This window comes from Dryas octopetala, chromosome 3, assembly GCF_963921425.1.
Source record: "Dryas octopetala chromosome 3, drDryOcto1.1, whole genome shotgun sequence".
Lineage (NCBI taxonomy): Eukaryota > Viridiplantae > Streptophyta > Magnoliopsida > Rosales > Rosaceae > Dryas > Dryas octopetala.
The window spans coordinates 16,802,194-16,815,046 of NC_141368.1; the positions used below are offsets into that span (position 1 = coordinate 16,802,194).

The window sequence follows — 12,853 nt, forward strand, 5'->3', positions numbered from 1 at the left end:
CTTTCTCTCTTCATCTCCGCACCTCTCTTCATTATGTTCTTTTCAAACCTCTCCACCTTCCTATCAGCCAAACGCCTCGATGTTGTCTGCAAAAACCCAATACACATATACATCCCAATTTCAGATCTACCAAAACCCTTTCCATCAATTTAAACTAAATAGTTCACCATCTTCATATTATTACAGATCTGAATCAAAGCATACGCCTTTAGACAAAACCCAAATTACTTGATCTAAAATTACAGATCTGATTAATGAGATTGAGAAACAATCAAACACGAGTTGGGGCTGGGTGGAGAAGGGGTGCGCAGATGGAACAGAGGGAGAGGGAGAGAGAGAGAGAGAGAGAGAGAGAGAAGTGAGGAGACGGCCGGGAAGGTGGTCGGCGTCAGGTGGCTGGGCCATGTGCGCTTGCAGGGGGCGCGAAGGAGAGAGAGAACAGAGGAGAGAGAGAGCGGCGGGCTGGCAAAGGGGACTGGTCTGGGGGGGTTGGCGCCGGCGAGAACAGCTCGCCGATGATCTTGGGTTGTCGGGGAAAGTGGCCGGAGGGGCTGGACTTGGGTGGAGCTGGGTGTGTGCAGGGAGTGCTGCCCGAGAGAGAGAGAAGTGAGAATAAGAGAGAGAGAGAGAGAGAGAGAGAGAGAGAGAGAGAGAGAGAGAGAGAGAGAAGAGAGAGAAGAGAGGGTGGGTCGTCGCCGGCAGTAAAGCCACCGCCGGAGGTGGTTGGGGCTGAGTGAAAAGGGAAAAATTTTCAAAAAGGACACGTACTTTGGGGTCAATCTTAGTTTAGGACACCAGTTTGGGTTTGTGTTAGTTTAGGACATATATTTTGGGTTTGTATCAGTTTGGGCTTTTCCGTCACCTCTGTCAAATCCCCCGTTAAAAACAGACCACGTGACTTGCACCTGACTTATTTTAAAGGGCAAAATTGTCACTCCCTTGCTTTTAAGAACCCTATCATAATTAACAGGGTACAAACCAACAATTAACCCTAATTTAAGTGGATCCATTGAGGAAAAAAAACTACTAAAAAGAAACAAAGAGAGTTTTAACTGAAAATAAAAAACTTTCCATTTCTGGTCAGCCTTGCTTCCCCAGTTCCCCAAAAGGGCCATAACTACTTTGTCAATTACCCACAAACACAGAACCCCTCTGAAAACTTTTCTCATGCTCACTGTAATTTTCCCTCCTCCCAAACACCCAATGATCTCCACACTCCAACTATCATCTCCCAATCCCTATCCTCACTTCAAAAACCCAACTTTCCCCTCTATTCCCGTTTCCTAGGGCTTCTTTATTCGTCCCCAAACCTCATACAAACCCCCCCCCCCCAAAAAAAAATGCTCACCAAAATCATAAAACGCGGCCACCGCAAATCCTTCAAACCCGACCTCACTACCGATTTCGAATTCGGACCACCCGACTCACAATCCGCCGTCACTTTCCCCCCTTGGAATCCGATGGAATCCCTCCCTCTACTCCAAAACGTCGCCGTTTCGGATCGCCCGTCCCTCTTCCTCTGCAAACTCCAAGTCTGCTCGTTCCTCTGCGACTTCTCCGACCCTCTCAAATGCGTGCGAGAGAAGGAGCTCAAGCGCCAAACCCTAATGGAGCTTGTGGACCTGATCGACTCCGGTTCGTGCAAGCTCACCGTTCCAATGCAGTTGGATCTGACAGAGAAGTCGCAGAGGAACGAGCAAGATATATCCAACTGCAAGGGAGTGACAATTTTGCCCTTTAAAATAAGTCAGGTGCAAGTCACGTGGTCTGTTTTTAACGGAGGATTTGACAGAGGTGACGGAAAAGCCCAAACTGATACAAACCCAAAATATATGTCCTAAACTAACACAAACCCAAACTGGTGTCCTAAACTAAGATTGACCCCAAAGTACGTGTCCTTTTTGAAAATTTTTCCCGAGTGAAAACGGGGGGGGGGGGGGGTGAGATCTGCATCTCCCTCTTCAATCCTTTTTTTTTTTCTGTGTTTTTTGTGTTTATAGTTTTAAACTTTTTTAATATATTTTTAGTTTTAATCTTGTTTATTTTTAATTATTTTAATATATTATGGTGAATTGTCCATTTTGTCCCTTGAAAATAGGTCATGTGCATGGCACATGTCTATTTTTAACGGAATTCTTGACGGAAGTGACGGATTGTCCCACATTAATACAAATCCTAAATATGTGTCCTAAACTAGCACAAACCTAAACTGGTGTCCTAAACTAAGATTGACCCCAAACTAGGTGTCCTGTTTGAAAATTTTTCCCATATATATAATGAGGTAAACGTATATGAAGCAAGAGTAGGGTCATGCATGCATGATGTTCTTTTCAATATGTGTGATAAGCTTAAATGCATGTCTTCCCCATTCCAAAAATATTAAATGGACTTGTACTTAAACTTATCTATAGAATTAAGTTTTTTTTTTTTGTTACATCGGAGGGAATTGAACCTTAGACATAGTCTAATCTTAACCCTTACCTCACACACCCTCACCACTTGGGTTAACCCCAAAGGCTTTATGAAATTAATGATTTAATCAAGCATAATGAACAATAATAACTAAGCCAATAAGATGAACAATAATAACATTATTGAATGTGGCTGGTGGGGTTTTGTATGGTTAGTTGAATGTGTTAGGAAGTGACATGATATAAAAGTACCATTCATCCTATATGAAAATTGCATCAGAAAGTGAATATATATAAAACATATGAGTAACTTAACATAAATAAGCTGTAGACTGTAGTATAGTTGGTGGAGACATGATGGGCTTAGGGGAAAAAGGGGTCAAACTCTTTTTGCCTCTAAAATATTTAACTTTTTAACAAAACTAACTAATTTGAGGAAAAATGGAGAAATTTGGCAATATTTATGAAATATCGGCTAAAAATTAAACATATGGCATTTACAAAAAAAAAACAAAAAACAAAAAACAAAAAGTTTTCAATTGATAAATTGCTTATACAAATGAGAAAAACCATCGAAGAAACCTTGGGAGTATTCCAAAATATCCAAACCCTAAAAAACCAAAAATTTCCACAAAATTTAATAATATGGTTTAAGGATTACCACATGGTTATGGCTAATGAAGAAGTGCCTAGAGAGTTGTTTAAGAGACTAACTCAATATTGTGAAAGCCCCATGGGCCTAGCTCACCCTTGAAACCTGCTTATAAGGGGAGGATTGCCCAAGACTTATACATTGTACAAATCAACTGTATCCTGGCGATGCGATGTGGGATATTTAATACTCACCAAAATAGAGCAATGGTAAAACCATTACCATTATATTCAACTACTTAAACTAAAAACACTACAAATTAAGTTTATTTGTATCTAATACCTCTAATTCCCAAATATATAACAAAAATAGGACCTAAAATTTCCATACAAACAAAACCCACTTCTTTTTTCTTCAACTCCATTCACCCAAACATGTCCAAAACTCATCATATATTTTCAATCTCCCTAAAAAGTGCAGACCCAAAAGCTTCTGAAAAAAAGAAGACAAAAAACAACTTTAACAAATCTAAATGGGTTTAATGGGTTTTTTTGGTTGAGTCAGACTCGATCTATAGGACACGATTCGAAGTGATTATGGTTGAATTTTAGTGAATTGATGAAGAAGGAAATGTTGGAAGCTGGGTTTGAACTGTCGGATTATATTTCACTTAAAGAGCTTCATTTGATCTTACCCGCACAATCAATGTCACACCCTAAAACCGGAGTAATGTTTTTAGGCATTTTCCTGAATCGAGCGTGTGATATTGAGCATGTGTTGCCATTGTGGCCATTAAAATAGATTTAGAAGGTATGGTTTCTTGTAATAAGATCAAAATAACTACAACATTTTGGAAATGTAAGTAATTAATACACTGTAACTTTACAAGTCAATTTTCTAATGTCAAAGATCTAAAATACGATAACCTTCTCTCAGGACTAAGTAGTACGTAAGTGTCATATATTAACAAAAAACTGACATAGTTTTCAAGTATAAAATTTCATTCCATGTATAAAAATAGAGAATTACTTATATAAAGCACAAATATATCCTTTTCTAATAGGAATAGGAAATCCTAAACAAGGAAAGAAATAACTAATCCTTGTAAACTAATATTTAACTAATACTTGTTTAGGATCTCCTATTTCTATTAGAAAATGATTTGTGCTTTATATAAGTACTTCTCTAGTTCGTAATTTCATTCAAGCAATTTATAAAAAAAAGGCTTAATTACAAAATGCACCAACCAACTATATGAGGTATTTCAAATTGGTCCATTAATTATAAAACATTTCAAATACATCCACCAACTATCAAAAACCTACAAATTAGCACTTATGTTAAAATTTCCATCCAAAAAACTGTTAAGTGCCACGTGGACAATGCTGATGTGGCATTTATTGTTCACATGACATACTGGTAGGAGTATTATCGGGTAAAGGTGGACATTATCTTATTCAATAAAAAAATTAAGAAATGTGACTACATTGAGTTTTGAACTGCTGACCACCAAGTTGAAACTCAAGCACAACTCCACCTGAACTAACTTCACTTCTTGTTCATTTAGTGACATATAATATATTTATAAGGTTTTACTTACTTTATTCTAACAAATATAAGTAATTTTCTACCTGACTCTTGTCAATTTATAAATAATTGGCCAAATATAAGTCTAGATAATTGGCTAAAAAAAAAAAGGATGATTGGCCAATGTATGTACTCCAGCAAGAATAATCTTGCTATAGATGATTGGCAAAAAAAAAAAAAGATATACTATAAATGAAAAAAAAAAAAATGAGGATGCAGAAACTGTGAGAGCATTGGGAGAAAATGGCGGCTGGGAAAGCATGAAACTAAAAAGCTAGTGACCAAGGTTAGGTACAAAAATACTTATATTTGCTAGAGTAAAGTAGGTAAAACCTTAAAAATATATTATATGTCACTAAATGAATAAGAAGTGAAGTTAGTTTAGGTGGAGGAGTGCTTAAGTTTCAACTTGGTGGTTAGCAGTTCGAAACTTAATGTAGCCACATTCCTTAATTTTTTTTATTATATAAGATAATGTCCACCTTTATTCGAAAATACTCCTACCAGTATGCTATGTCAACAACAAATGTCATGTCAACAACAAATGCCATGTCAGCATTGTCCATGTGGCACTTAACAGTTTTTTGGATGAAAATTTTAACAGAATTGCTAATTTGTAGGTTTTTGATAGTTGGTGGATGTATTTGAAATGATTTATAGTTAATGGACCAATTTGAAATACCTTCTATAGTTGATGGGTGCATTTTGTAATTGAGCCTAAAAAAAAAAACAATAAAATCTGAGAAGTATTCTCTATCTCCGGTGGACTCCGAGGTTTGCTAGTGGATTCTAACTGTTATATTACAGGTTTAGATGCTTGTCTAATCCCTCCCTAATTTCTAGTTATTCATGCTGTGTTAGGTGGTATCAGCGCCAAGTTTGCCTCCTTTGATGGCAGACAACAATCAGACCATCAACACAATTGGCGACACTGGACGCGCGATTGCTACCATCAACTTGTCTAACGACAATTGATATTGGGATTGGGAAAACAACGACGAGATGGAAGATGTGCTGAGGGGGTTGCCCGAAGACACGACCGTCAAGTCGAAGATGAAGAACAATTAGAGGCATTAGTTCTTAGGGAACTTTTTGCCAAGCTACATGGGACAAACTCACTTCAAGAGACTCGCGAAATTAGGTCGCTAATTTTATGACCTTAATTAATTTCAAATAGCAAAGTAGAGCCAATTGCCGAGTCTCTTAGAGATGCTCTAAGAAGGGTAGCTCTATCATTTTAAAAGCACAAAACATACTACTCAACACACATGAGACTATGTTATTGATCCAAGTGTAAAAAAAATCCAAATGGCATTGACCAAACCCAAAATAAAATTTCAATCATTGCATTTTTGTAATTAAGAAAATACTTTTTAATTTAAAGGCTTATTCGCACAAATTCTGCGTGAAAGTACTTTTCATTATCACTTTGTCCCTTTAAACTTTAATTTTCTCACTTTGCTCCCATAACTTTACAAATCTCATATTCTGTCAAATATGTCAATGACTTTGTGAAAAAATCCCCTACGTGTCACTTACGTGGATGAGCGATACGTCAGCTTTTTTGACGAAGTCATTAACGGACTTAACGAAATATGACTTACTGAAATGGTTTGTAAAGTTTGGAGGGCAAAATGAGAATGAAAGTTACTTTCAAGAGCTATTTGTGCGAATAAGCCTAAGTTAAATGTAATTTTGCCTAATTTAAATGTAATTTAGCATTTCTCTATCGGCCTACGCTCAAGTCCAGCCTGTGTAAGCCTGCATGGCCAAGCCCGTCTGAGCTGGTTTGGGCTTGAGTATTGTGACCCAAGCCCGGCCCGGAGTTGGAAATTGTAATTTTCTTTTTATTGGGAAAATGTAAATCTAAAAATGCCTGGACCACGTCGCCTTCAGAACAGAACGTCAGAAGAACCCATACCAATACCAAGTTTCAGACTCTCGCATTCCAAGTCTTGCAGACGAAGCAAACCTTCGCTTCATCTACCACTCGCTCTCGCTCTCTGGGATTTCATTTGCTAAGACTCGAATTGCGTAAATCACTTTTTGATCTGACAAGTAAGTTCCTTCTTCCATACTTCTCTGTGTCTTTTAGATCAAGATTTATAGAAGCTCTCCATTTCTGTCTGTATTTAGGAGGAATCTATGTTTTTTTTTCTTTCTTCAATTTCTTTGATCTTTTCGGGGTTTCGATTTCCTCTGTTTGGTTCCCGAGAAAATTTGAAGGAAACAATGGAAGGAATGAAAAAAAAAATCTGAATTTTATGTTTAATGCTCTTTTCTTTTGGTCGGTTTTATGAACATCAAAAGGTCATTTTAGTTATGTATAACGTTCTTTTCTTTTGGTGGGTTTCAAGAACATCAAAAGCTCTTCTAAGTTAAGTAACACAGTTAGTTATTAGGCTCTATTAACTGCAACTTATACTTCGAGATTTGAATTTTATTCCGGGTTGGCTCCTTCTAATTGCAAATTATAATGTTCAAATTTAAGTAAACTTTGGGGCAATTCATATTTATAAGCTAACCTTAATCCTTGGTTTCGATTTAGTTTATTTGATAAGGTTTTTGATCTTATATAATTTGTTTAGGTTACTGCTGCATTTAAGTTCTGGTGGCTTTTCTTTTGCGGGTCTTCACGAGTTTGAATCGATCATTTGAAGATGAGTCACAAAGGATTAATATATAGCTTTGTTGCAAAAGGGAGTGTTGTTTTAGCAGAACACACATCGTTCTCTGGAAATTTTAGCACCATTGCTGTCCAATGCCTACAGAAGCTACCTTCCAGTAGCAGCAAGTACACGTACTCGTGTGATGGCCACACCTTTAACTTCCTCCTTGACAATGGATTTGGTAGGCATTCTTTTAAGTTCCAAGACTTGCAATTAAAATGGTTTTTAGAATCTAGTTGTAGAATTCATAGTTTAAAATGTTTACTGGGTTTGCAGTATTTCTTGTTGTTGCCGATGAATCGGTTGGGAGGAGTGTTCCGTTTGTGTTCCTTGAACGAGTGAATGAGGATTTTAAGCAGCGCTATGGTTCCAGTATTAAGAATGAAGGCCCGCATCCTCTTGCTGATGATGATGAAGATGATGACTTATTTGAAGATCGATTTAGCATTGCATACAATCTTGACAGAGAATTTGGGTATGCATATGCTTTTTGGTGTTTGAATCCTAGTATCTTCTATGCAATATAGTATTAGCAGTAAATATTGTGTTTTTCTTTGACAGGCCAAGGCTTAAGGAGCACATGCAATATTGCATGGAGCATCCAGAAGAAATAAGTAAGCTTTCCAAATTGAAGGCCCAAATCACGGAGGTCAAAGGTGTAATGATGGACAATATTGAGAAGGTAAAGGATAATACTCTTGGCTCTGGCACCTTTTGATGATGTGGGTAATTTATGCATATATGCAATAACACTTGGTTTCTTACTTGAGGTTATGGGATTTTTACAGTAATACTGGATCTCCATATGAACCATACTGTGGTTTGCTTAGTTTTATTACTTCTTTTGATATTAATTTTTAGGGATGGTAATAGAGGGAGCCTGAACTTCTATAGACATTACTAGTATGTTTCTCCTTTGCTTCATCCTGGATTTAAAATGTATAGCTAAAAATTGGAAAAGTGAACCAAATTTAGAAATAAGCTGTCAGACTGTCAACTGAACAGCTTAATGCAAACCATGTAAAGAGGCTTGTCTGCTGTATTTCATTATTTGCTTTTATTGGATATTTAGGTGTTTTAACTTTTCCTTGTCTGGGCTTCAAATGTAACTTAGCAAGTTGTGGTCACTTGTCATTAAGTTTATTTTCACATAATTGAAAACTTGTAGCATGTTGCTATGTGTTGTTTCTTCAAGCACGTGTTGTTGTGCATGCACTGTGTGCCCCATAAGGGCTCCAACATCTCATGGAAAATTACTATAAATGGCACTAAGGCCCTGTTTTTTCGTGGGAATGGGTATGAGATTCCATTCCCCTGTTTTGTATGCACGCTGTTGGACTTTGTTATCTTTTAAAGGGGAATGTGATTCCCATGCATAGGAATTCTAAACCTATGAGTCCCCTTGGGTTTGCTATTCCCATCATATGAGAATGCATTCATCGGTAGTTTTATGATCAGATTACCCCCATTATAAATTGAAAATACCATTTATGTCATGGAAGCATGAATAACTTAGTATATTCAAGAGATAAGGGTATTATTGGAAAAATAAAAATAAAATTATTTCTATTATTGCACAGACCAAACACTGGAATAAAAGTTATTCCTTGCATGCCATTCCCGACATTTCCAAACACTGTAATGGGAATCATTCATTCTCATCCCCCTGAAATGGGCATAGGAATGGCATTCCCATATGGGGTCTAAAGGTTTTTTGTTTCCTTATTCTAATTAAATTTATTTCAGTTTTGCAACTCTATATATGTAATCTTTTAGTTACACTTTTTAGATTTATTTTGATTTTGTATTTTGTATATGCCATCCTACTTGTTTTGTTTATTGTATATGCCATTCTATCTTTAGATGCTAATCAGTAGCTCTTAGCGTTCTCTAATGTGGACTTTCACTTTCTCAATTGATTTGCTTGTTTGGTTTGTTATTTTTCTCCCTTCTCATATTTACATTTGGCCCTTTTTGGGGGATTGTCCCTTTTTTCTAGGTCATGGCTCGCATTTTCTATTTGTAGTTTTACAATTTACCCCCCCTTTTTATCTGGATCCAGAATTGGTTGTTTGGTTATATTGTGCTATAGGTTGAATGTCCTTGAAGGGGTTAAAGTGTGTCCAAACCAACGATACATGTTCTCTTTCATATTGAGTGACATTTCATTTTTATCTTCTCCCTTAGGAATCCTAACCACCACTTAAATTTAGTGAACTCTTGCCTTTACTCTAATGCAAAGATGAACCAAAGCATCATCTAGCCTATAATATGGTGACTTATTGTTGTTGTAGTTAATTAATATTGTCCCCTCTTGTTTTCTAGTGTCATAAAATTGCTGGATTATTTTACTGTTAGTGAACTGATGGCTATTGTCTTTCAAAAGAAATGGCCTTGTTTAGCGTATGTTCCAATTGTCCTTTGTCATTGAATTAGACCTGATAAAAGTTCCCTAATACTCGTTGCAATTTAATAGATCTTTTTGCTGAGTATAAAGTGGTGACAATACTTTGCCATTAGAGTAGTATTATTAATAAACTATTGCTTGTCAGATTTGGAGTATCATTAGAGTAGTATAACATTTTCCTGCATTGCAATTTCACTAGTCAGATTTGGAGTAGGCTGCTGTCTGTGTTTGGAGTGCTGTGGGTGTGTCCTAGAAATTGTTTTGGGTTGCTATCTGGAATCTTTTTGGGCATTAAGGCTAATAAGAAAATGATTACCCTATGGAGAAGTGCTGTTTTGGCCCTTTTGTGGTGTATTTGGTTGGAGCAGAATAAGCGCAGGAGGAGGTGGAGTTCATTTGGGACAGGATTAGATTCTTAGCCTTGATGTGGGCTTCCTATCCAAGCATTTTAGAGACATCCCTCTAAATGCCATTCTCCTGGATTGGGGTGGAATGATGTATTGAGTGCTATTTTGTTTGTATTTTAGTGTGTTATGTTTTCTGGGTTTCTTGTTGTAGTGGTTTCTTTTTTCCAGTTCTTGTGTCCTGTCTTTGTAGGTTGAGGGTAGTTTCTTTTGTGGACTACTGGCCCACTTCTGATTGTACTCTTTTCCATTTTTTAATATAAGGTTCTCCTTTCCTATAAAACTATTGCTTGTTAGTGGTTTTGGAATTGTGAGCTAGATAGGGATTATTGGTGGGCAGGTATTATGTGTGTAAAAAGGGATGGGTAGTAGTGAATAGCTTGCTTCTTTTATGTGCAGCTGCTTGTGATATGTGGTCTTTGACTTTCACCATCTAAGTTATGCGTGCGAGGGTGGGAGGGGGGGGGGGGGGGATAGTTGTTTAGATTGGACAGCAGTATATTTATTCTTTATGTCGTTTGAATTAAATGTAATAGTGGTTCCTTAGAATGTGTTGAGCTTCCACTTTATAAGCCTGAGAAGGTGCCCATGAGATAATTTTTCTCTCCTTTCAGTACATGCTTGCTTCCACTTCTTGACTCATGAATGTTCTTGATCTTGGACATTGGTTCTTGTTTCTTTTCCTTTTCGAAAATTTCTATTTTGCTTCCCGTCGTATTCCGTTTCTCTTGAATCAGTTTGTTTATGAATCATATAATTTACAATGGACTTGAATATTGCACGTATTTGGGCTTGCCTTCTTTTCCTTGTGGATAAATTGCATTACTTTTTTGGTTATGTGGTGAATGGATTGATTTGCACCCCACTTTAATTGGTTGAATGAGGCTTGTTGGGGGAATGGGAGGAAAGAAAATCAAATTAGAATTACTGGAAGTTGCCACTCTCTCTGATTGTTTGTGTACCCTTGGTTGCAACAGGTTGGTTTTACTTTCTTAATTTCTTTGGGGAGAGGGAGGTATTGAGCCTTGGGATTTTAATATCAAATATTGAGATGTTAGTTGGTTGAATGAGGGATATTGGGAGTAAAAAAAAAATCAAATTAGAATGACTGGAAGTTGCCACCCTCTCTGATTGTTTGTGTAGCCTTGGTTGCAACAGGTTGGTTTTATTTTCTTAATTTGTTCGAGGACAGGGAGGTATTGAGACTTGGGGATTTAATAGTGAATATTGAGATGGTGCAGCTCATCCATGCCCTCTTAATTTTGGCACCAGACACTGGCAACTTTGGTAACTGGAGTGGAGTGCTATTTGACCGCTTTGCTACCTTCCTTTCTTAATTAATTGATGGGTTCCCCTTTCTCCCATTTCCGTTGAGAAAAAAAGAACATCTAAACACATTTGTAAATAACGTTTTGTGCATAAAATTAAGAAAGTCATTTTTCATCGAATGAGGATAGCAATATAAGATGGGGACATTGGTGAGGTAGGACTAGAATTTAGTATGCAAGTAAAATGTAGGAATGTTGAATTGGGTACTAAAGAAAAAGCATCAGCTTGGATGGTTTTGCCATGTGCATTGGATACTTGCAAACTTTTGCAATATAGAGAAGAATGTGGGTGCAACAATGGCTATTCTTGTAGACAGTATGGTATAATCTGCTAGGATGTTCAGCTATGTGCATCAATGGCTAAAGAGTTATAGACATAACGAGTGATATGGCCCTGGGGAGTCTGGATGCTAGAATGGGTGATTGGTTGTTCCCAAAAGTTTTAGACTATAAACAAAATTAGTCCTGAGGTGCTGGCTTGTATGGCTTCTGATTCTACAATCCATCTTCTTCCTGGATAAATAGTGCTCCTCTGTTTGAATAAGGGCTTTATGGGATGCAAGTGATGGGATCTTATGTTAAATTCCTTGAAGCAAGGAAAATGAGTAATCAGAATCATTTCAGTTGTCTAGAATGTTGATACAAGAATGTCATGGACTAAATTGAATGGGAGGTTTGTTACTTCTGGTGCTTTTGTAGAAGGAAAATAAAAGTAGCTGTTTTCTAATATACCATTTGTGTTTCAGTTTAGTAAAGCAATCCAACCCATGAGAAACTACTTTAATTGTGTATTGTAAATTGATTCAATAAGCCTCTGCATCTCTTGGTTGCAGGTTTTGGATCGTGGGGAGAAAATTGAACTTCTGGTTGACAAAACAGAAAATCTGCAGTTCCAGGTACATCCCATTGCCTATCTGGTTGTATAATCTGAAACTGATTTTGAACTTAAGGAGTTTGTAGTTGATGTGCTTCGGGGGATGTTTGTATTGAAAACAGGCTGACAGCTTCCAGAGGCAAGGAAGGCAGCTGCGACGTAAGATGTGGTTGCAGAGTCTCCAAATGAAGCTAATGATAGGAGGAGGAATCGTAATCCTGATCGTCATACTATGGCTTATTGCCTGCGGAGGTTTCAAATGTTAAGTTGCTAAACAACACGGAGCCTTCAACTAGCAGATGGCTGTTCTCTTCTCCACTTGGTGTACAAAATGTTATTGTTCTTGTATATGGAAACTTCTGCAGAATCCAATACTCTAGAACCTATTTTACCATGTAATTAACCTCTGCTACCAGCTGGTTTTGTTAACATTTTGGATATGGTATATTGTTCACTTACTAGTTCTTTTTTTATTCTTCCCTAAATTGATAGTTACTTTTCTACACCCCCCCCAAACAAAACTTTATGTTCTGAACCACTGTCTAATTTATTCAGTAATTATGAGTGACAATTGTTTGTTA

General features: G+C 37.1%; 1 protein-coding gene across 1 annotated transcript; it reads left to right on the plus strand.

Annotated features, from left to right (window-relative positions):
• Positions 1-6,488: 6,488 nt before the first annotated feature.
• VAMP727 (vesicle-associated membrane protein 727) lies at positions 6,489-12,853 on the plus strand. Its single transcript, XM_086234685.1, has 6 exons — positions 6,489-6,648; positions 7,179-7,440; positions 7,536-7,734; positions 7,821-7,941; positions 12,232-12,294; positions 12,395-12,853. Exons 2-6 carry the CDS (start codon positions 7,251-7,253, stop codon positions 12,536-12,538), a joined length of 717 nt encoding a protein of 238 aa, XP_086090811.1. The 5' UTR covers positions 6,489-6,648; positions 7,179-7,250; the 3' UTR covers positions 12,539-12,853.